A 25,542-nucleotide genomic window follows, 5' to 3' on the forward strand; every position below is an offset into this window, starting at 1 on the left:
ACGGGGAGTGGGGACGGGTCTTTGTGTCTAAAGGAAGTGGGGACGGGTCTTGTGTCTACAGGAAGTAGGGACCGGTCTTGTGTCTACAGGAAGTGGGGACGGGTCTTGTGTCTACAGGAAGTGGGGACGGGTCTTGTGTCTACAGGAAGTGGGGACGGGTCTTGTGTCTACAGGAAGTGGGGACGGGTCTTGTGTCTACAGGAAGTGGGGACGGGTCTTTGCCTCTCTATAGGGAGTGGGGACGGGTCTTTGTGTCTACAGGCAGTGGGGACGGGTCTTGTGTCTACAGGAAGTGGGGACGGGTCTTGTGTCTACAGGAAGTGGGGACGGGTCTTTGTCTCTCTATAGGGAGTGGGGACGGGTCTTTGTGTCTACAGGCAGTGGAGACGGGTCTCGTGTCTACAGGAAGTGGGGACGGGTCTTGTGTCTACAGGAAGTGGGGACGGGTCTTGTGTCTACAGGAAGTGGGGACGGGTCTTGTGTCTACAGGAAGTGGGGACGGGTCTTTGTCTCTCTATAGGGAGTGGGGACGGGTCTTTGTGTCTACAGGCAGTGGGGACGGGTCTCGTGTCTACAGGAAGTGGGGACGGGTCTTGTGTCTACAGGAAGTGGGGACGGGTCTTTGTGTCTACAGGCAGTGGGGACGGGTCTCGTGTCTACAGGAAGTGGGGACGGGTCTTGTGTCTACAGGAAGTGGGGACGGGTCTTGTGTCTACAGGAAGTGGGGACGGGTCTTGTGTCTACAGGAAGTGGGGACGGGTCTTGTGTCTACAGGAAGTTGGGACGGGTCTTTGTCTCTCTATAGGGAGTGGGGACGGGTCTTTGTGTCTACAGGCAGTGGGGACGGGTCTTGTGTCTACAGGAAGTTGGGACGGGTCTTTGTCTCTCTATAGGGAGTGGGGACGGGTCTTTGTGTCTACAGGCAGTGGGGACGGGTCTCGTGTCTACAGGAAGTGGGGACGGGTCTTGTGTCTACAGGAAGTGGGGACGGGTCTTTGTGTCTACAGGCAGTGGGGACGGGTCTCGTGTCTACAGGAAGTGGGGACAGGTCTTGTGTCTACAGGAAGTGGGGACGGGTCTTGTGTCTACAGGAAGTGGGGACGGGTCTTGTGTCTACAGGAAGTGGGGACGGGTCTTGTGTCTACAGGAAGTTGGGACGGGTCTTTGTCTCTCTATAGGGAGTGGGGACGGGTCTTTGTGTCTACAGGCAGTGGGGACGGGTCTCGTGTCTACAGGAAGTGGGGACGGGTCTTGTGTCTACAGGAAGTGGGGACGGGTCTTGTGTCTACAGGAAGTGGGGACGGGTCTTGTGTCTACAGGAAGTGGGGACGGGTCTTGTGTCTACAGGAAGTTGGGACGGGTCTTTGTCTCTCTACAGGGAGTGGGGACGGGTCTTTGTGTCTACAGGCAGTGGGGACGGGTCTTGTGTCTACAGGAAGTGGGGACGGGGCTTGTGTCTACAGGAAGTTGGGACGAGTCTTTGTGTCTACAGGAAGTGGGGACGGGTCTTTGTGTCTACAGGAAGTTGGGACGAGTCTTTGTGTCTACAGGAAGTGGGGGACGGGTCTTGTGTCTACAGGAAGTGGGGGATGGGTCTTTGTGTCTACAGGAAGTGGGGACGGGTCTTTGTCGCTCTACTGGAAGTTGGGGTTGGTCTTTGTCGCTCCACAGGAAGTTGGGGCGGGTCTTTGTCACTCTACAGGAAGTGGGGGGCGCATCTTTGTCTCTATAGGAAGTGGAGGCATGTCTTTGTCTCTACAGGAAGTTTGGGAGTCGGTCTTTGTCGCTTCTGGAAGTGTGGGGGCAGGTCTTTGTTGCTTCTGGAAGTGTGGGGGGGTGGGTCTTTGTCTATTGGTAGGAAGTGTGGTGGCCACTTTTTGTGTCTATACAGGAAGTGGGGGTCTTTGTCTCTGCTCCTGCTGTCCCATTACACTCCATACAGATATAACAGAGGCAGGCCTTCAGTTCAGGGCAGGCAGAGGATGGGATCACAACTACCAAGATGGACTCTGCTTTTACCAAAAATCCTATCCTAGGGAAATGAATGTGCAGGTGCAGCTCTACTGTGGCCACAACACAAGCAAGCAGTACACATGCGGTAGCACTGTATGATAGTTACATAGGTTGAAAAAAGCCCTCGGTCCATCTAGTTCCTCCTTTCTTCACCAGTTCTACATTTTGGCCCTAAATCATTTATAACCTACAATGTTGTATACAGAGGGAATCATCCAGCCCTGATATAAAAGCTGTTCTTGTATCTGCCATTACTACCTCTTGTGGTCGGCATTCCACCGTCTGACTGCTCTAACTGTAAAGAACCCTTTCCTATTTAGCTGCCGGAGTCGCTTTTCTGCCACTCGCAGTGAGCGCCCCCTGGTCCTTAGTATTGTCTTTGGAAGGAATAAGTCATGTGCCAGTCCTTTATATTGACCACACATGTATTTATACATATAAATGAGATCTCCTCTGAGACTTTTTTTTTCTAAGCTAAACATATGTAACTTTTCCAGCCTCTCATCATACGGGCGGCCTTCCTCCATTCCTTGTAATAATCTAGTTGCTGCCTTTGAACTGACTCTAATTTCTGAATGTCCTTTTTAAAATGTGGAGCCGAAAACCGGATCCCATATTCCAGATGTGGCCTTACAAGTGATTTACATGTATAGTAAATGCAGCACTAATACTATTAATAATGAGACCTGTATTCGCCGGTTGCATATTTATTGGCACCTGCTGCGGCTGATTTGCACCTTCACGTTTTTCCCCTCCTGTTAGAAGCGGCTGATAAAACTCTTCTTGCATTATATGCTTTTCTGTGCAGGGGATTTGGAGCGTGGATCAGAAAAACAGATCCAGCTCCAACTGCAATAAGATAAATGTTGAGAACAATCTGTGCAGAATTTCAAATTTGAAAATTGCAATTTTTGTGAAATGTCCTCTGCCTCTTGCTGTAGCATTTGCCGCAGTTTATAATGTGGATGAGATATACAGTCGGCCATATTCCAGTCGGCCATGGGTCACAGGTACAGGATCCTCTAATGGCCGTTTTCTCTTTCAGCGATATCACGTACAGCATCCTGCTGGAGGCCGTCACTGCCCTCATAGTGTTCCTGTCCTACCAGCTCTTCCGAAAGGAGATTATCCATGAAGGTGCCATCCACAAATACCTGATGCAAGGACGCTGGTAAGTCACCATTATATACCTTGTGCAAAGTGTTACCCTGTGGAAATGAATGTAATAAAGACATTTAACCACAAATCATCATGTAGCCTGCCCACCACTGAATCCCATATCATGATTTACATTTTAAACTAAACCACATATAATATATCACTACATTACATTGATTCTGAGTTACATCCTCTATTATACTCCAGAGCTGCACTCACTATTCTGCTGGTGCAGTCACTGTGTACATACATTACATTACTGATCCTGAGTTACCTCCTGTATTATTCTCCAGAGCTGCACTCACTATTCTGCTGGTGCAGTCACTGTGTACATACATTACATTAGTTATCCTATACTGATCCTGAGTTACCTCCTGTATTATACTCCAGAGCTGCACTCACTATTCTGCTGGTGCAGTCACTGTGTACATACATTACATTACTTATCCTGTACTGATCCTGAGTTACATTCTGTATTATACTCCAGAGCTGCACTCACTATTCTGCTGGTGCAGTCACTGTGTACATACATTACATTACTTATCCTGAGTTACATCCTGTATTATACTCCAGAGCTGCACTCACTATTCTCCTGGTGCAGTCACTGTGTACATACATTACATTACTGATCCTGTACTGATCCTGAGTTACATCCTGTATTATACTCCAGAGCTGCACTCACTATTCTGCTGGTGCAGCCACTGTGTACATACATTACATTACTTATCCTGTACTGATCCTGAGTTATATCCTGTATTATACTCCAGAGCTGCACTCACTATTCTGCTGATGCAGTCACTGTGTACATACATTACATTAGTTATCCTATACTGATCCTGAGTTACCTCCTGTATTATACTCCAGAGCTGCACTCACTATTCTGCTGGTGCAGTCACTGTGTACATACATTACATTACTTATCCTATACTGATCCTGAGTTACATTCTGTATTATACTCCAGAGCTGCACTCACTATTCTGCTGGTGCAGTCACTGTGTACATACATTACATTACTTATCCTGAGTTACCTCCTGTATTATACTCTAGAGCTGCACTCATTATTCTGCTGGTGCAGTCACTGTGTACATACATTACATTACTGATCCTGTACTGATCCTGAGTTACATCCTGTATTATACTCCAGAGCTGCACTCACTATTCTGCTGGTGCAGTCACTGTGTACATACATTAGTTATCCTGTACTGGTCAGGACATACAGTCTGTATTAGTATCAGTACAAGAAAAGTAAAGAAAGGAAACAGTAACTCCGCCAGATGAATCGGGAGTGCTGCTCTGGAGGATAAACTTTTTATTTCTTTACACTGACCGGTAGAGCAATAAACCTGATATTACATGTCTTTTCTCCCTTTCCTGCAGTCTTCCATACACTAGCCGACTGGTGAAAACATTACTGTATAACTTCATCAGACAGGAGAAAAGCCCCCCACCGGGGTCCCACATCTTCCAGCAACAGGAGGATGGGGGTGGTCTACTCTACGGCTTGGCCTCCGGTGTGGCAAGTGAGTAGCGTGTTTATTTTTTTAGCCTATATTGGGGTCAGTGATGTGGGGGCTCACATACTATTTTTTTGGTCTAGTCATTGATTTTTGCAAAACTTACAGAAGCCACAAAAAAAAATCAAAATCATCAAGAGACCAAGATAGAGACACGACTTCTTTTTGGAGACTTCTTTTTGGAGATGAGATAAAGGATTACCTGACATTGATTAGCCACGAGGTTCTGCCCACTGTGCTGATGCCTTGAAAGCAGTGGTGCAGGTGTCGGACGCCGGCTCTATCCTTGCAGCCAGGTATGTTGCGAGGTAGTGAAAGCAGAATGTTCAAAGCCAAGCAGGCAAGTAGTCCAAAAAGCCAGTCCCAGCGAGGGCTATCTGCTCACCTTAAGTGACCGGTCTTTCCCTATACACACACACAGCGCAGACCTGACTGGGACCGGCCTCTTGGACTAGTCACCTGTCCGGCTTTGAATATCATGTTTTCACTACTCCACAGCATTTCACTGAAAACATAAATGATAGGGCCAGTGTCCATTACTTGCTGCCTGTGGTTGGGGCGGAATGAATCAGCCGTCAAGTTCCCTTTAAATCTTAATTCTCGTCATTTGACATTGATACAAGTGCAAAATGCTTGTTAAAGCAAATAACTCTGCAATTTACCGTATTTTTCGGAGTATAAGACGCACTTTACCTCCCAAAAATTTAGGAGGAAAATGAGGGATGCATCTTAGAATCTGAATGTAGCTTACTGGGGAAGGTGGATAGGGGTCACAGGAGATGCTGCGGGTTTACTGCGGGCATTGTGCAGGGGCTGCGGGCCTTGTGCTGGGGCTGGGGCCTTTGTGCTGGGGCTGCGGCCTTTGTGCTGGGGCTGCGGCCTTTGTGCTGGGGCTGCGGCCTTTGTGCTGGGGCTGCGGCCTTTGTGCTGGGGCTGCGGCCTTTGTGCTGGGGCTGCGGCCTTTGTGCTGGGGCTGCGGCCTTTGTGCTGGGGCTGCGGCCTTTGTGCTGGGGCTGCGGCCTTTGTGCTGGGGCTGCGGCCTTTGGGCTGGGGCTGCGGCCATTGGGCTGGGGCTGCGGCCATTGGGCTGGGGCTGCGGCCATTGGGCTGGGGCTGCGGCCATTGGGCTGGGGCTGCGGCCATTGGGCTGGGGCTGCGGCCATTGGGCTGGGGCTCCGGGCTACGAGGCAGGGGCTATTCTGAAAATGTCGGTAGTGCGGGCTTCATATAATGGCATCCGGAGTTGGCGCATGCGCAGTTGGAGCTCTCAGCTCAAGATCTCATCTGTGCATCCGCTGCCTCCGGACCATTGATCTCCCTGCAGTGGACTTAAGGAAAATTGCTCCCGGAGGTGATATCTCGGCTTGTTATTGAACTCCATCTGCGCATGTGCTGACTCCGCCCACCATTTCTTTGAAGCCCACACTGCCGACAGTTTCTGGATGCGCCTTCCTCACAGTGCCTGCAGCAAACATCTGGGACAGACTTTGCGACCCGCTCTACCGCCTGCAGCATCACCCTACTCCAGCACCCATCACCCTACTCCACACCCTACACCTCTGCCTCCTGTGACCCCGATCCACCACTGCTGCCTCCCTCTCCGGTAAGACACCACTGGATTGTAAGACTGACACCATATTTTTTTTTACATTTTTTTTGTTTCCTCTAAATTTGGGGTGCGTCTTATAATCCGGTACATCTTATAAAATAAAAAGTACGGTGCTTGCAGCCCGGCAGGACGAAGCTTGGGCAAGCGTCACGAGGCTACTGCGCATGCATGCTGTTAATTAATCAGGAGCACACTAACCACCCCCAGCAGACAGGAAAGTAGGGGAGCGGTGTGCTTCTGAAAAGAAATCATGAAAAATACTTGTGAAAAACCCCTGCAAACACACAATAGTTTTTGTAAGAGGCTTTTTTTGCTGCGTTTTTTGGTGCAGAATTGGTGCAGTTTGTGTTGATAAACATCATGCAGTCCTTCTCCAGCAAAGTCTATGATAAATCTGAAATGCTGCGCGCATGTTGCTTCCTTTTTCCCCTCACCCATGACAGCACCACGTGATTATATGGGTGCTGTCATGGGTTCTGGAAAAACCGGCTACCGGTAAGTAACCTAGGTGTTTTCCCCTCACCCATGACAGCACCCATATAATCACGTGGTGCTGTCATGGGTTCTGGAAAAACCGGCTACCGGTAAGTAACCTAGGTGTTTTCCTTACAGATTTTGCTGCAGTATTTCTGCAGCAAAAAGAAGCAGCATGTCACTTCTTTTCTGTAGGTCCCTGCGTTATTTGTCCCTGCGTTATAATGGCATTGCTTAATGGTTAAAAGGCATAAGAAAAATTGCAGGGACATGACGCACCAAAAAAACGCATTTGTTTTTTGGGTGCGTTTTTCTGCCAGAAGGTGCATTTCTGAAACAAATCTGCAGTGTGCGCACAGGGCCTTAGGTTTTCTCACCGAAAACTTTGTGGCATATCAATAGATTATGCCATAAATGCCTTATAGATGCAGGTGCCGGCTCTCCAGAATAGGGGTCCCTGATTCCCACAGTCTGACCAGTAAGTGCATGCGCCGACTCTCGCCATTCATTATACCAGCAACGTTCCAAAAAAAAAAAAAAAAATCACAATGTCCTGCACTTACACTCATTATGTGATTCCTTTTTTTTTTTTTTTTTTTTTTTTTAAGTTTTATTCTTTTGCTGAGATACAAATCAAACATTTTCCAAGTTAACACTCGACTTGCACCGAATGCTTATACCCAAACTGCTACGTCTGCGTTATCGCTTTCAAGGGTTTGGGATTAGAAAAAAAATGCAAAACTGCTTTCTTGTAAGAAAAGATGTCACCCCTGACCATGGGTAATGATCGGTATTACCACGCAGCCATAGTAAGGTAAGCGGAACAGAGCCGCAGTACCCAGCAAAATCCATGGTGACTGGAGGCGCCGCTCCTGAAAGAAAGCGGTCATGTTTTCAGAATCCCTCTTTTATGCTTTATATGCGGCTTTGTTTCCCATTCTCTCCGTATACATATATTCTTGGCTTGGCCAAGCGCACATTTTCTCCATGGAAAAGAGCAGTAATGGCTCGTACATAGTGATGATTGCCGTCATACTTTTTCTCATAAAGGTGTAAAATTTCAGAGTGTTTTTTGAATCCTGCACTTTACCCCTAGTTTATTGCTTGTTGCCTTGGTTACCGGCCACCTCTGCAGTGTATCAGAGGTGGCCCATGTCCTAGGTAAGCAGTGCACACCTGAAGCTGATCAGATCATCCCGCCAGCTCTCCTGCCCCTGCGCTCCTCCGATGTGTCCTAATCTGCCATTGTTGGCAACATTGTAGTTTGGGCCAGTAATCCACCAGTCTCTAGTCTGAATGGTCAATCCTCAGGCCACAATCATCACCCCCCCCCCCCCCCCCAAACCCTCCGGATCCAGAAGGCGCCCACCTAAGATCTCCATGGAAGCCCTGCAGAAGAAATCAAAAGGGGGACCATCTATGAGGGTCTTCACCGCTGCCTCTCAGGCTACCAGCGTGCGACTTTGAGCGACCGAAGATATTTTGGGTCGTTTTCCCTTTTTCTGGAGCGTGTCTGGGTGTCATACTCGGTGCTGTGAGCCAGGGGGCGCTGGCTGCACTCTGTATTCTCCGCACCGGCCGTCTTGTGTCCCCGCGTTGTCTATTATGTGCCGGTGTTTATCGCCGCGCAGAGTTTATTTTGGCCTCCTGGTTAGAGAATCTCATGAAATGTCCCCGCGCCGCCTCTGTAATTTATTTCTTAGACCTTTTCATTTTTTTATTTTTTCATTTAATCATGTAATGGCGAGTGTGCGATTACACATTTTCCTTCATTGCTCGGACACGTCATGGGCAGAGCCGATCTATTATGGCGCTGGTTATTAGGCGGCTCACGCCCTCCGCTGATACCGTCCTGGAGACATTGCTGTGACTTAATAATAATAATAATAATAATAAATAATAATAATTAATTTTATTCATTTATATAGCCTTATTAATTCCACAGCGCTGTACATACATCAGCAACACTGTCCCCATTGGAGCTCACAATCTAGAGTCCCTATCAGTATGTGTTTTGGAGTGTGGGAGGAAACCGGAGAACCCGGAGGAAACCCACGCAAACACGGGGAGAACATACTAACTCCTTGCAGATGGTGTCCTTGGTGGGATTTGAACCCAGGACCCCAGCGCTGCAGGACTGCAGTGCTAACCACTGAGCCACCGACTTCTCCTGTTTCTGGCTGTGATTCACCGGCCGTCATGTAACCCCTCCTTATCTGGAATCGTTTCGTCCCACCGAATATTGGGGTCCGGAGTCTGGCCTGCACCAAGAAGGTCACCGCACAAAGATAAAGTATACCTGCAGCAGCTCCATCCTCCGCATCAGCGGGGGTCTCTGATCGGGGATCACCAGTGATCAGTATACCACCCGTTTAATAGGCGTGCTACCATTTAATATAGGAAAGGTTCAGAGGCTTCTTCCATACTCCAAAAACCACTGTACATCAATAAACGGTCAGTACATTGCTTACCGCAACTTCAGCTCTGCTACATCGCCATAGCAATATTTATTCATTATAGTGTAAAGTGGCTGAAAATTTGGGAAGGGACAAAATGAGACTATCTTGGGGTAGGATACCCAATGGGGAGCGGCCACAGAAGGCTGTGGCCAAGGGGGCAGACGTGTGAAAGGAACAGTAGGGGTTCACCCACATCAGCCGACCCGGCCAATCTCTGCATTTTCTTCTGAGGATGTCGGGAGAGATGAGATGTCCGAATTCGGACTGTAGATCCTTTTGTCCCCTAGATATAAGCCGCCTCCGGCAGAGATGTCTGGCAGAGTCTCGCTTATAGAGAACGCAGGAGCACTGGGAAGAACGAGCACTGCTGTGTATGGATGAGTATGTGTATGAGCCGCGCAACCAAAATGCATGGGTCCTTCAGGCGTCCTTTGTGTTTCGGCTTGAATCCTCAGCAATGCTTTGAGACTGCGGTCCCTCCACCGTACAATCCCCCGATTTTGCATGGAATCCACTATTTCACCTGCAAAGCTGCACGGCTTTATGATCGGCCACACAGTCCTGCAGGTGAGACCGCTGCTCCCTTGCAAAATTAGGCAATTGTGCACATGAGCAGTGAAAATACCGCAATGGCACAAGGGACAATTTTTTTTTTTTTGGGTGGTGGGGGGGGGCGGCAAATGAGCATTTAAAGAACCTACGTTCCTGAATATTTTGCATTTGTAAGCATGGCATCGATCAGCTTGTTCGCTCACTGATCACATCCCTTATTGTGCCTATAGAATGTCGTTGAGAGCACATCTTTCCATATAGAAGGCGATCTGCCGCCAGCAATATGAGCACTGTTCCGGGATCGACTGAACGTTATCAATTTGTTTTCCTGGCAGGCTGTAGTATACGAGGGGCTGCTGATAAGTCTTTGGCTTTACCCAGAAAGAAACGAGATGGGATGATGAAGCTTTACATTTATTCCACATACTCTCCACTGATGACAACACTCTTCTTACATCGGTATTCCAAGTTCTGTAAGCCTAGCAAAAGAAGGATTTCGGTTGTGCCTCACACCAGGCATCAGTAGCAGCCATGGCATCAGTAATGGTGGGAAATTTGGTACCCTTGAGGTGTTTCTTCAGGTTTGGAAACAGATGATAGTCGGAGGGAGCTAGATCTGGTGAATAAGGTGGGTGGTCAGCCAGCTGGAAGCCCAGCTCTGCCAGTTTTGCCGTGGTCGCTTATGCAGTGTGAATGGAGGCGTTGTCTTGCAGGAACAAGAGTCCTTTGGACAGCTTGCAGTGCCTTTTGGCCTTCAATTGGTCCAAACGTTTAATGCAATACCTTGCATTGATGGTGGAACCCTTTTGAAGGTAGTCCACTAGCAGCATGCCCTCCTTATCCCAGAACACAGACGCCATCACCTTAGTGGCTGGTTTTTCCACCCTGAACTTCTTTGGGCGAGGAGAACCACTGTGCCTCCACTCTTTTTTGACTGCTCCTTGTTTTCAGGGTCATACAAATAAATCCAGTTCTCATCCATAGTTATCAGTCGATCCAGAAAGTTCTTATCAGTCCAGAAACGCTGACAAATGGACCGGGAAGTTGTCACTCGCATGCTTCTCTGATCTGTTGTCAAACATTTGGGGACCCACTTTGCATATCGTGTCCTCATGTCCAAATGTTCATGGATAATGACACAATCATGTTCACAGGAAATCCCCATTATGTCTGCTATTGCTTTAGCTGAAATTCATGGATTCTCCAGTCAGTATGAGATTGAGCACAGCATCGACGATCTCCGGAACAACAACCACTCTTGGTCGTCCAGGACGTTCCTCATCATTGGGGCTGAAGTGGCCCGTTTCAAATTTGGCAAATTTGGTTCTTAACTGTCTAATATGAAGGGCATTGATCCCCCAATGCCTGCGACATATCACCATGAATATCCTTCATGGACTTTCCTTGTAGAAACAAGAATTTTATCCCTCCTCTGCTCTCAGTTGCTGTGAATATTGCATTAGATGCTGCCATTTGGTTTTCCCGCCTACGTAGAACACTGTTGCCATAAGCAACAAACACACAATTTTGAAAACCTACAGTGGTTACGGAAAGTATTCAGACCCCTTTTATATTTTTCACACTTTGTTTCATTGCAGCCATTTGGTAAATTCTAAAAAGTTAATTTTTTTTCTCATTAATGTACACTCTGCTCCCCATCATGACAGGAAAAAAACAGAAATGTAGAAATTTTTGCAAATTTATTAAACAAGAAAAACTGAAATATCACATGGTTGTAAGTATTCAGACCGTTTTCTCAGTATTGAGTAGAAGCCCCTTTTGAGCTAGTACAGCCATGAGTCTTCTTGGGAATGATGCAATAAGTTTTTCACCCCTGGATTTGGGGATCCTCTGCCATGCTTCCTTGCAGATCCTCTCCAGTTCCGTCAGGTTGGATGGTCAGGTCTCTCCAGAGATGCTCAATTGGGTTTAGGTCAAGAATGGTCACAGAGTGGTTCTGAAGCCACTCCTTTGTTATTTTAGCTGTGTGCTTAGGGTCATTGTCTTGTTGGAAGGTGAAGCATCGGCCAAGTCTGAGGTCCAGAACACTCTGGAAGAGGTTTCCTTACAGGATATCTCTGAACTTGGCCGCATTCATCTTTCCTTCAATTGCAATCAATCGTCCTATCCCTGCAGCTGAAAAACACCCCCATAACATGATGCTGCCACCACCATGTTTCACTGTTGGGATTGTATTGGGCAGGTGATGAGCAGTGCCTGGTTTTCTCCACACATACCGCTTAGAATTATCACCAAAAAGTTCTATCTTCGTCTCATCAGACCAGAGAATCTTATTTCTCATAGTCTGGGAATCCTTCATGTGTTTTTTTTTGCAAACTCTATGCGGGCTTTCATATGTCTTGCACTGAGGAGAGGCTTTTATCAGGCCGCTCTGCCATAAAGACCCAACTGGTGGAGGGCTGCAGTGATAGGTGACTTTGTGGAACTTTCTCCCATCTCCCTACTGCATCTCTGGAGCTCAGCCACAATGGGGCTCTTCTTTACCTCTCTCACCAAGGCTTTTCCACGATTGCTCAGATTGGCTGGATGGCCAGGTCTAGGGAGAATTCTGGTGATCCCAAACGTCTTCCCTTTAAAGATTATGGAGGCCACTGTGCTCTTAGGAACCTTGAGTACTGCAGATATTCTTTTGTAACCTTGGCCAGATCTGTTCCTTGCCACAATTCTGTCTCTGAGCTCCTTGGGCAGTTCCTTTGACCTCATGATTCTCATTTGGTCTGACATGCAGTGTGAGCTGTGAGGTCTCATATAGACAGGTGTGCGTTTCCAAATAACGTCCTATCAGTTTAGTTAAACACAGCTGAACTCCAATGAAGGAGAAGAACCAACACAAGGAGGATCACAAGGAAATGGACAGCATGTGACCTAAATATGAGTATCTGAGCAAAGGGTCTGAATACTTACGACTATTTGATATTTCATTTTTTCTTGTTTACTAAATTTGCAAAAATTTCTACATTTCTTTTTTTCTGTCAAGATGGGGGATGGGGGATGCAGAGTGCACATTAATAAGAAAAAAATGAACTTTTTTGAATTTACCAAATGTCTGCAATGCAACAATATCATGAGTATAAGGTATGACCAGGGTCTCGTATGTTGCACCCAATATCCCGCCTGTTCCTTCCCTGACGGATTGGCACTGGTGCGCTTCCTATTGGACCGGTTGCCCCTTTTTGGTAGAGACCGTGCTATCACCGGCTCGTCGCACTCACATTTATGTGCTGAGGGAAAACTCATTAAGGACTTTCTTGTCTTTGTCTCTGTGTGATGAGAATTTCCCCCATACGGAATTTATTTCAGAGCGTGGAGGACGAGCCAGACGAGCCTGCTTTCCGAGCCTCCTCCGTGTGCCGCACACAATTAGCTATGTCCTCGCTCCCCCTATTGTTTCTCTGCCAGCTGTTTCACATTTCAAACGCTGTCCCTTTTTTTAATGTGTTTTCCATGGCATCTTTATCCAGCGGCATTCCTCTGCAGGGTGGCGCCCCGTGAGGGCGTTCTGGGGTATTTCATCCATAGTTCCGGTCCTGGAGACTGTCGACTTTGATGAGAAATGGATCCACGGAGCTGGCAGATCAGGGGGAGGCGGACGCCAGTGTCAGGATTGTATTTAGGTCTCTAACCTTGGGTATTTTAATCACTGTTGACTTCTTTTTAGCTCCCTTTATGCACAGCTATGATCGGCATTGTCTTCTGAGTCTGCAATCCCGCTGCTGCCCCATCCCTCATACTTTTCACTGCAGCTGTGCTTACTCTTGTTGCCTGCACCATATAAGCACAATCTCTGCAGGAAGTCACAAGAAGTGGAGCTGAATTGTATTGCAGAAAGAACCCATTATGATAGATATATTTATATCTATATATATATAATTGCCTTAGTCTGTCTGTCTGTCTGTCTGTCTGTCTGTCTGTCTGTCTGTCTGTCTGTCTGTCTGTCTGTCTTGCTCCAAAATTGTGTCCTTATTGTGTCCTTGCGGTGACAAACAGCGGATTGGCCGCTCGCCTCGCCTCTGCTCGGCTCCGCCTCCCCGCACGGATTGGCCGCTCGCCCAGGCTCCGCCCCCCACACCGATTGGCTGCTCGCCTTGGCACCCTGCATGCATTAGCAACTCGGCTACGCCCCGCCCCCTCACGCATTGCACGTTCGCACTGGCCCCGCCCCCTGCACGCATTCCCTGAAACGACACGGAGACCCGACTCCCAGGTGAGTGCTGTACCCCCGGGAGCCCACATCAGCGTACGCCGCCAACCCAGCCGACACATACCCTCGCATTGCTGGGGTTGACGGCGTACGCTGGTGTGGGCTCCCGTGCGAGCGGGGGGTGGGGTACGCTGGTAACCATGTAATATTGTATAGCATGGTTACCAGCGTACACCGGCTCCCAGGTGAGCGCATCAAGGTCCTGCAGTGGCGGAACACACACACACACGCACACACATAAGAACACACATACACATCAGATCACACTCACTCTCACACACACCTCACACACACATCAGATCGCATCCACACACTCACAGCATCCCGTGATATCGCTTGCTTCTCGGCGACGATCCTGTGCGTGCAGTGATCTTCCAGGACCTGCCGGAGGATCACATGGCCAGAAGCATGTGGTATCTCCGGATGTTGTGAGTGTGTGAGCGCGTATGTGCGATATCGTCAGTGTGTGTGCGTGTATGTGATCGGGTGTGTGCGTGTATGTGATCGGGTGTGTGCGTGTATGCGATCGGGTGTGTGCGTGTATGTGATCGGGTGTGTGCGAGTTGGTAGAAAGCAGAGGAGCACGGTGTGCAGCACAGCTGCTGGGACCTCCCACCGGAGGTGTGAGTGTATGCGATCAGATGTGTGCGTCTATACTGTCTGATGTGTGACTGTGGACCACGATGGGGGGTGCACAGCATGGGGGATGGAGCACGATGGGGGGTGCACAGCATGGGGGATGGAGCACGATGGGGAGTGCGCAGCATGGGGGATGGAGCACGATGGGGGGGTGCGCAGCATGGGGGATGGAGCACGATGGGGGGTGCGCAGCATGGGGGATGGAGCACGATGGGGGGTGCGCAGCATGGGGGATGGAGCACGATGGGGGGTGCGCAGCATGGGGGATGGAGCACGATGGGGAGTGCGCAGCATGGGGGATGGAGCACGATGGGGAGTGCGCAGCATGGGGGATGGAGCACGGTTGGGAGTGCGCAGCATGGGGGATGGAGCATGATGGGGGGTGCGCAGCATGGGGGATGGAGCACGATGGGGGGTGCGCAGCATGGGGGATGGAGCACGATGGGGGGTGCGCAGCATGGGGGATGGAGCACGATGGGGGGTGCGCAGCATGGGGGATGGAGCACGATGGGGGATGCGCAGCATGGGGGATGGAGCACGATGGGGGGTGCACATCTCCCCCCAAAACACACACCGCCACACACGCACTGCACAACACACACACACACACACCGCCACACACGCACTGCACAACACACCACACACACCGGGAACCACAAACACCGCCCTACACAGACACCCACACACACAGACAACGCCGCACACACACAACACCCAACACACAAACACCGCGGCACACACAAATATACGCACATACCGCACAACACACACACTGCACAAAACATACCTCCCCCAAAACACACACACGCACTCCACACCCACACAAACCGCGCAACACACACACACAACGCTACAGACACACAGCGCTCCACAAACAACGCAACACACACAAACACCGCTCTCACCCCCCGCCACACCCAGACAACACCCAGAACATGTACAGCCCCTACACAAACACTTGGTAACTACACACAACATATATATATATATATATATATATGTAACAAAAATCATACATTAACTACACAATACGTAAATTCTAGAATACCCGATGCGTAGAATCGGGCCACCTTCTAGTATTTAATAACCACTCAAAGACCCCTTTTAGCTCAAGACTTAAAACATGTACAGGATTGATCGTACATCATACAGGAGGAGCCCCTGAAAACGGCACGAGGACTGGTGTGCCTCATGCCTCGCCGCCGCAAACATTGCCCACATAATGTCAGACACATGTGCATCTCATCTCCCCAAACTTGTTTTTATTCCAAGTGTCAAATGGGTGTTTTCAGTTATCGGAGAGGAACTCGTTAAAGCACAATGCCCCTTGATCAATGTAATCCCTTTTATTTATAAGTCGTGGAAAGTCGACGTCGCAGTCAGATGGTAATTACATGTCGGGGCCGGCATCAACCCAAATGAGATCCAGATATATGAGAGCGATCTCTGGAAATGGTGTCTGTGCCCGTGTAGGAGAGCGTTACGGGCAGGGCATTGTACTTGTGCTGCTACTTTTTTTTTTTTTTTGGGCATTAAAAAAAAAATTCAGCTGCTTTTTAAAGAAAGAAAAAGTAAATTAAATGAAGTTTAAAAGAAAACAAAGAACAAAATCCACCCTTCCCAATATATATAAACCCTTTTTTGTAAATTTGTCTTCTTTAATTTTAAATAGTGATGTGCGGACCCGGACTGTAAAAGTCCAGATTGTGCGGTTCTGGCCCTAGTGTTTGGCCTGGAATTCTCAGGGACCTCCAGGTAATGATCCAGATCCGGCAACTCTGGAAATAAAAAAATAAATAAATCAATAAATAAAAAAAAAAAGGGAAAAATAAGAATGAAGTGCATTTATACTTCCGGTGCGGCTGTAACTGCTTCCGGGCCGCTTATTCTACTTCCGGGGCTGCTCATTATCGCTAATCCATGAAGCTGCTATTAACCCATTATTACCACGATTGCCACCGCACCCGGGCAATCGGAATGAGCGGGGTAAAGTGCCGGTATTGTCACATTTAATGGTTGCACCAATCCTAGGTGGCTGCTGGCTGCAATTTTTAGGCTGGGGGGCCCAATCACCACAAGTCTTCCCAGCCTGGGAATACACAGCCAAGATAAGCAAACGGCTGGGGGCTGTAGCCTGAAGCCCTATGCTTTATCTATGCTGGGTATCTTAATATGAGGGGACCCTACACCAATTTTTTTTTATTGATTTATTTTTACACCACACCATGATATAGACTTGCAGACAAGGTTTGTGATTGCAAGCAATCAGACACTGTCACAGGCTGGAGGCGCGTCTGACTAAATGCAACCAATCACAGACACCAGGATCCCCCGGTGGGCGGGGAAAGCAGTGCATATGGATGAGCTATAATGAGCAGCCCCAGAAGAAGAGTGAGCGGACTGGAAGCAGTGTACAGCCGCGTTGGAGCTTCGGTAAGTATAACGCGCATCTCCAATCCTCGTATCCCTTCTACCACTATTTTTAAGCTCTGGATTCTGGTCCCCATAGACTTAAATGGGGACAGGCATCCGGCCAGATATCTGGAATCAATTCTGGGCTGGTTCCATTTATTTATTTATTAAATTTCGGTTAAATCCGCAGATCCCGGTTATTTGCCACCCATCACTAATTTTAAATTCTTAAAATTAAAAGTAAAAAATCTCATAAAAAAAGACCAAAAATATTTGGCACTAATTAACCCATAGAAAACAAATTATTTTTGACCTCTTCAAAAGAATTAAGTTATAAGTATCCTTATACTTATATCCACGGTGGCTGATCGGCTGCAGCGCTTGGCATTCCGTGAGACGAATGAAGGTTGGTTTTCTGTGTTTTTTTTTGTTACATAGAGCACTTAAGCAGTTTGGAAGGGTTTGCCCAGTCTTCTGAAGGTGGTATACTGGTTTTCCCACCATGGAATGTGATAGGGGGACTCTATCCTGGCACGGGGGCTACTTCATTTTCAGAATTGGCTCGGACACCAGAGGCTAAGCTTCCATCAATCAGTAGGTTATGGCACAGCCACATGATTTACTATGGATTCATGGACACACGCCCCATTTTTGTTTTTTCCATTTTGCCTGGCATCTGGCTTTAATTCCCTCAACCTCTCAGAACCTCACATGACCACTGATCCGAACCCTTCTGCGTTGTGGGATGATTGTCAGGATGCTGGAAACGTGTGAAGTGCTGCGCCATTCCTGCGACCGAATCCGTGCACCAGGCCCCCCGGCTAAATCCCTTTATGAAGATCCAAGCCTATTGGCCGGGTGCTGCCAGCTCATCACACATCACAGAGCCGAACCGGCGCTGGACGCGGCTCCAAATACCACTTGTTAGACGGAAGTGAGGAATGCTGGGGCTCTGGGGTCTCTAGAAGGAGCGAGGATTCGGCGCTTGTCATTTCTGAATAATGTTGTGCCATCGAGAAATAAAAACAGCCTGATTTGGCAGCATCTCACATACATATCGCCAAACAGCTCCACTCATAATAAACAGCCCCAGATGTAGACAGCAAAGATACCAGGAAGGAGAGATCACAGGCGCGGGTCTGCATCTAATACATAGTCACATAATGGAGGACATGGCGGGAAGCTAATGCATGGTAGTGCCCGCTCATCACTAGTTACGAGTACTGAGCACCAGAGCATGGTAGTGCCCGCTCATCACTAGTTACGAGCACTGAGCACCCGAGCATGGTAGTGCCCGCTCATCACTAGTTACGAGTACTGAGCACCCGAGCATGGTAGTGCCCGCTCATCACTAGTTACGAGTACTGAGCACCCGAGCATGGTAGTGCCCGCTCATCACTAGTTACGAGTACTGAGCACTCGAGCATGGTAGTGCCCACTCATCACTAGTTACGAGTACTGAGTACCCGAGCATGGTAGTGCCCACTCCTCACTAGTTACCAGTCCCGAGCATGGTAGTGCCCGCTCTTCAGGCTTTAACCCCATAAAGAAGTAGTAATCTTAAGCCTTGTCAATTTTGGCTGTTACAGCTGCCTCAGCCCAAACTTTAGTAGGCTTTTCCAACTTGGAACCTTTCCTGTCTCCACAGCTATTTCATTGTAGTGATCTGGGGTCAGATACCCATTGATCAGTACTTGGCACATATCACCAGTATGTATGGTAGGTAAATCCTTGCAATGACGACATTTTTATGCCTCCCTTCCCACCCTGCCATAGGGTTTCCCTACCGGTTGTGATGTTACTCGTAGATCAGGTGAAATTTGTAACCACATGGCACCAATCCCTGACCACAATGGTGATATCGGTGGGAAAATATGTATCTTGTGGAAGAAGGAGACTCGGGGGCAGCACAAGAGAACTGTACGGCCCCCATACAGATTAGATGAAGGTCGGCCGAACCCTCCGATTTGGCTGGACCAGCTGATCATCTGTTTTGTGCGGTGCAGGGATATCTTAGGGAGAGAAATCTCAGGCCGGTGGGATGTCAGTACCCTATCATTTTATTTTCAGGGGAGACTATGCGGCTGCTGGACGTGTCCGGTCTCGCATGTCTTCTCTCTTCCCGCTTGTCGGCTGTCATTTATCTCAGGTTTATGGCTCTTTTCTTAGTATATAGAGACCCAAGAATAAATCCAGACTTCAAAATTAAGGCCCCTTTCACACATCAGTTTTTTGCCATCAGTCACAATCTGTCAAATTGTGAGAAAAAACGGATCCAGCGACTGATTCCGCTGGATCCGTTTTTTTCTCATTGACTTGTATTAGCGACGGATGGCTCCCGTTTCATCCATCCGATGGATCCATTGAAAAAAAGTCTGTCAGACGGAGATGACGTCCACAGTAACGTTTTTTTTTTTGTCTACGTCGAAAAAACGGACAGTGACGGATCAGTCGCCGTCCGTCGTTTGGTAGAATGGAAGCCTAAGGGCGCAGGATCCATAGTCATTCCTCAAATGATGGAATCCAGTGATGGATTCCGTTTTTTTTAGGCTATGTTCACATTTCCGTTTTTTTTTTTTTTTTGCATCACTCACCTGCGTTGCTTAACGCTTGTGACTGATGCGTTGTACAACTGGGCGGTCATTTCAGTTTAAAACGTGCGTTGGGGGGGAGACAGAGAGAGGGGAACTGATTTTACATGATTTCGGACGTTCTGCTGGACATGCTGGGCATGCTCAGTAAAATGAGACGGATTCCTGCACTGGAATCTGTTGCGTGACGCAGGATAACGGAATCCTGCACCATAGACTTACATTATGCCTCCTGACGGATTACAACGGAATCCTGCGGGGTGCGTTTTTTGCCGCAACAAAAAAGTTGCATGCTGCATCCCTCCCGCTCGACGGTCAGTCAGTAAACGACTGCGCCACGCGGCGGATGCAACGCCGGGTCATCAGTCACAATCCGCCGCTCATACAAGTCTATAGGAAACAACGGAATTCACCAAACGGATTGCGTTGTTTATCAGAGCGGCGGATTGTGACTGATCCTAAACAACGGAAATGTGAACATAGCCTTAACTGAGCATGCTCCATTTATGATTTATCCCCCAGCTAGTCGGATCCGTCAAAACTGATCCGTCGCATCAGTTTTGCCACAATCTGTGACTGATCCGTCGAGAAAACGGATTGTGACTGATGGCAAACAACTGATGTGTGAAAAGGGCCCAATTCAGACCTCAGACCGTCTCCCCAAATAAATTCAGATGCTTAGTTGAGATCTCAGACCCCAGACCATGCCCCTGAATGAAAACAAAGCCATTAGGTCAGACACAAACATATTCAGACCCCCAAACTAAATCAGACCGCCAACTGAATTTAGACCCCTGACCATGCACCCAAATATCATTTCGGATCCCAGAATAGATCCGGATCTCTGTTTTTCCAGTGTTTCTCTGGTTTCTATGTTTCTGTATTTTTTCGTCCGTGTCCTAGCTGCCGTGACCGCTTCAGCCCGTCAGGAGTTAACGGGCGGTATTTGCTTTTTATCTCTGGTTGAGAATATTTACTTTGGAGAAGCGGACTTATTATGTATTTGGAAACTGCTAACTAAACATCCAGGGGGGAAAAAGTGATTAAAGGAGGAGGCAGAGGGGACAATTGCAGCCGAGGGGGTGCAGGGAGATTTGGGAATGTGTCCAGTCAGGAAGCCGTCATGCCAAGGGCTGAGAGCCTGGAGACTCGGTCTAGTCACTGCGGTGCCAGTGATGTCCAGAGGTCGGTCACAAGACCCCGCTATCTTAACTCAGCCTGTCATTTGTGCGCAGCGCGGCCCGGACTGCGCCGATAGCTGCACGTATCCTATTGGAGATTACATTGTTGCCGGCTTGTCGGCAGTGACCAGAGCTGCTTTACACTGATTAGTCCGGCTAATTATGGGGCTGCTTGGATGTATGGGAAACCTGGAGACTGTGCAAGGAAAAATGTGTTGGCAGCCCAGGGCACGCTGTGTTCTCATAAAGGCATTCTACCACTTCAGAGGTCCTGAGAATGTAGGGGTTAGCGTCCTCTGGGCTGCGCCGTGTCCTCTGTGCTGCGCCGTGTCCTCTGTGCTGCGCCGTGTCCTCTGTGCTGCGCCGTGTCCTCTGTGCTGCGCCGTGTCCTCTGTGCTGCGCCGTGTCCTCTGTGCTGCGCCGTGTCCTCTGGGCTGCGCCGCGTCCTCTGGGCTGCGCCGCGTCCTCTGGGCTGCGCCGCGTCCTCTGGGCTGCGCCGCGTCCTCTGGGCTGCGCCGCGTCCTCTGGGCTGCGCCGCGTCCTCTGGGCTGCGCCGCGTCCTCTGGGCTGCGCCGCGTCCTCTGGGCTGCGCCGCGTCCTCTGGGCTGCGCCGCGTCCTCTGGGCTGCGCCGCGTCCTCTGGGCTGCGCCGCGTCCTCCGGGCTGCGCCGCGTCCTCCGGGCTGTTCTTGTCCTGTACAGCGGCGCCCCTGACACCCTATGTATTGTCCGATTAGACCGACAGCCAACCGCTCCCTGTACATCCGAGTGGCTCGGAGGGACACTGTAGATAAAACATAAGGAATGTTCATATATCATGGATTTGATGAGAATTTAGGCACAGATTCTGCTTCTAAAGCCCCCCCCCACCCATACATAATAGATAGCGGTTAGTGGAACGAATATTTGGCCATTGTTTCGCCCAACAGCGCTCCCTCCTGAATCCTCCATACATAGGATTGCTCATCCCGGCCAAGTGCTTCTTTGTTCCCTATGCCGCTGCCAGGTTCTTCTCCCGGAAAACAAAAGGATCGGCAATCCAAAATAAGACAGATCCTTTCTCCTCCGAAATCATCTGTGGAACGCCCTCCCACACACATTAAACTGACGGGTCGATATCACTGGATCCGGCCAACATCAGTCTATTAGGGGCTTAAACCCTTTTGAAATCTGCTGATGTGCTCTGGAAAAGTCCCAGCATATATTTGTCTGCACAGCGAAGAAAAAAAAAATGTGCTTAAAAAACATGTGGGATAGATATTAGTCAAATCATTTGGGATAGTGCATTCCAGAACCATGGTGCAGCATGAGAGAAGTCTTGTAGACAAAGGTGCGAGGTTCAGATTATGGAGGATGTGTGCAGAACCCCCGTGAAATATGCTGATGTGATCCCAGCATATATTTGTCCGCACAGCAAAGAAAAAAAAAAAGATTTGCGTAAAAACATGTGGGATAGATATTACTCAGATCATTTGGGGTAGTGCATTCTAGAACCATGGTGCAGCATGAGAGAAGTCTTGCAGACGAAGGTGCGAGGTTCAGATTATGGAGGATGTGTGCTGAATGATGAGCACTAGTAAGGTTATAAACAGAGATGAATGATGAGATATATGGTGGTGCAGAACTGTAAAGAGCTTGTGGGTGAGAAGGATAAGTTTGGATTGTATTCTCTGATGCAAGGGTAACCAGTGCAATGGCTGGCACAAGGTGGAGGTATCAGGGAAGCGGCTGGACAGGAGTACGACCCTGGCTGGTCTAGTCACTCTAGTCTGGTGGAGAGGGGGCTCCCTCTGGTGCGGCGGGGAGGAGGCTCCGTCTAGTGCGGCGGGGAGGGGGCTCCCTCTAGTGCGGCGGGGAGGGGGCTCCCTCTAGTGCGGCGGGGAGGGGGCTCCCTCTAGTGCGGCGGGGAGGGGGCTCCCTCTAGTGCGGCGGGGAGGGGGCTCCCTCTAGTGCGGCGGGGAGGGGGCTCCCTCTAGTGCGGCGGGGAGGGGGCTCCCTCTAGTGCGGCGGGGAGGGGGCTCCCTCTAGTGCAGCGGGGAGGGGGCTCCTTCTAGTGCGGCGGGGAGGGGGCTCCTTCTAGTGCGGCGGGGAGGGGGCTCCTTCTAGTGCGGCGGGGAGGGGGCTCCTTCTAGTGCGGCGGGGAGGGGGCTCACTCTAGTGCGGCGGGGAGGGGGCTCACTCTAGTGCGGCGGGGAGGGGGCTCACTCTAGTGCGGCGGGGAGGGGGCTCACTCTAGTGCGGCGGGGAGGGGGCTCACTTTAGTGCGGTGGAGCAGTTGAACTACCCATGTCACTGCCAGAGTCTGACCTCTTGGATAATGTGAATAAGCCTTAATTGTGACAGCTCTATTATAACGTCAGGTAGAATAATGCTAATTAATGGATTGCAAATGTAAATGCTCCCTTTAGCTGTGGGAGCACCAGGCTAATAACCTGCAGTGTAGGGGGTGCCAGGAATTATTAATGATCACCATTCAGACAGGTATCCTCCTCAAAAAATGTGTGGCAAACTGCATGAGTTGGAAATTCCCTGCAGGTTATTCCTGGACCATTCAGGCCTCTGACTGGAGCGGCTGTGGTGACTGGAGAGCGGCTGTGGTGACTGGAGAGCGGCTGTGGTGACTGGAGAGCGGCTGTGGTGACTGGAGAGCGGCTGTGGTGACTGGAGAGCGGCTGTGGTGACTGGAGAGCGGCTGTGGTGACTGGAGCGCGGCTGTGGTGACTGGAGCGCGGCTGTGGAGACTGGAGCGCGGCTGTGGAGACTGGAGCGCGGCTGTGGAGACTGGAGCGCGGCTGTGGAGACTGGAGAGCGGCTGTGGTGACTGGAGAGCGGCTGTGGAGACTGGAGAGCGGCTGTGGAGACTGGAGAGCGGCTGTGGAGACTGGAGAGCGGCTGTGGAGACTGGAGAGCGGCTGTGGAGACTGGAGAGCGGCTGTGGAGACTGGAGAGCGGCTGTGGAGACTGGAGAGCGGCTGTGGAGACTGGAGAGCGGCTGTGGTGACTGGAGAGCGGCTGTGGTGACTGGAGAGCGGCTGTGGTGACTGGAGAGCGGCTGTGGAGACTGGAGCGCGGCTGTGGAGACTGGAGCGCGGCTGTGGAGACTGGAGCGCGGCTGTGGAGACTGGAGCGCGGCTGTGGAGACTGGAGCGCGGCTGTGGAGACTGCACCTTGTGTGATTGCTATTTAAGCAGTTCTCTTGTACGGTCTCTGGGGTTGATCCTCGGGTGTTGGGTGTCCGGTTCCTTTCGGTGATGCACGTGGCCGCGTTGTTTATGTGTTAGTCGCCTGACACGGTGACGCGGCTCGGCCTTATTATGGTAACCCCTGGCCTCGGCCTTGTGGTGGAGCAGCCTCCATGGCTCCAGTTCGGGGAATATCCCACATCACAGGCGCGCGGCCCTCGGAGACATGACTGTGTATTAACATGATGGAAAATGCACTGACTGCAACTCATGGTTCCCATTCAAGAGCGGCAGTAACTTTTTTCCTACCACAAGCGAATAAACGCTTTCCCAACTTCTCACTTTATTTTGGCATTTCTCTCCATGTGTCTTTGGAAATATCCCCCTTTTCCTGTCAAACAGAAACTGCTTTCATTACAAAAGCCCCGGCCGAAGTCTTTGATCCCTCTCCTGCCTGGTAATAGGACAGCATCTGCCCGCAGCCTCCGCTCTGCCCGCAGCCTCCGCTCTGCCCGCAGCCTCCGCTCTGCCCGCAGCCTCCGCTCTGCCCGCAGCCTCCGCTCTGCCCGCAGCCTCCGCTCTGCCCGCAGCCTCCGCTCTGCCCGCTTTAGGGCTCTGCTCTTTCCTCTTTCGCCTCGTTATCCCCTATAATGTGGGTACCCCTCCCTTATACTATAAGCTCATCCTCCTTCACTTTCTCTTTATGCGATTTACCAAAAATTCAGGTTCTTAGTTTGATCCCAATTCACATTGTTGACTGTAAAAAAAGTAGAATTCAATGAAAGGGGCTGCCCAGGACTTGTGTATTGGTGGGCTGCCCCCAAATATTGAATGAGTTGGGGTCCGACCATTGCCACTCTCACCGTTCGGCCGATACCTGGAGCCATCGTCAGTAAGATTTCAGGTGTGCCAGGCTGGTACGGCACAGCTCCATACACCGTGTGGTGGCCATACTCTGTACTGGAGCTCCGCTCCTAATGAAGTGAATGTGATCTGAGAGTGGCCACTGTGCAGTGTTCTCATGACATATACTATTGTTAGGTCCGCATATCTTTTCCCCAGAAACCCCTTTGATCTGGACTTTGTTGGTTTGAATGAGACTAAATCTCTTATGATAGCACCTCTATATGCAGGAGACAACACAGAATCCAGCATTCACAATAGGTGATATCACAGCTCACCTCCTCTGCCTGCTGTACAATGACACCTCTATATACAGTAGATTACACAGGATCCATCAGTCACAATACGTGATATCACAGCTGACCTCCTCCGCCTGCTGTACAATGACACCTCTATATACAGTAGATTACACAGGATCCATCAGTCACAATACGTGATATCACAGCTCACCTCCTCCTCCAGTACAATGATGGATTACACCTCTAAATATAGTAGATATTACAGGATTCACCATTCACAATAGTTGTCAGTATTTTTTTTTTTTTTTAATCTTGTAAACATCTGCTTATCTTTCCAGCCACAGCGCCCCTCCTGCCTATGGCTGTGCCTGGTATTGCGAGCCAGCCTGATTTTTC

General features: G+C 49.7%; 1 protein-coding gene across 3 annotated transcripts in view; it reads left to right on the forward strand.

The window, feature by feature from the left end:
* Positions 1-25,542, forward strand: part of DYM (dymeclin) — a 363,276-nt gene that overhangs the window by 84,225 nt on the left and 253,509 nt on the right. For all 3 annotated transcript variants that reach the window (XM_075327226.1, XM_075327240.1, XM_075327233.1), the window contains exons 7-8: positions 3,059-3,184; positions 4,549-4,691. In XM_075327226.1, coding sequence (XP_075183341.1) covers positions 3,059-3,184; positions 4,549-4,691 — 269 coding nt within the window. The remainder of the gene's footprint in view (positions 1-3,058; positions 3,185-4,548; positions 4,692-25,542) is intronic.

The sequence above is a fragment of the Anomaloglossus baeobatrachus genome, chromosome 1 (assembly GCF_048569485.1).
Source record: "Anomaloglossus baeobatrachus isolate aAnoBae1 chromosome 1, aAnoBae1.hap1, whole genome shotgun sequence".
NCBI classification, from domain to species: domain Eukaryota; kingdom Metazoa; phylum Chordata; class Amphibia; order Anura; family Aromobatidae; genus Anomaloglossus; species Anomaloglossus baeobatrachus.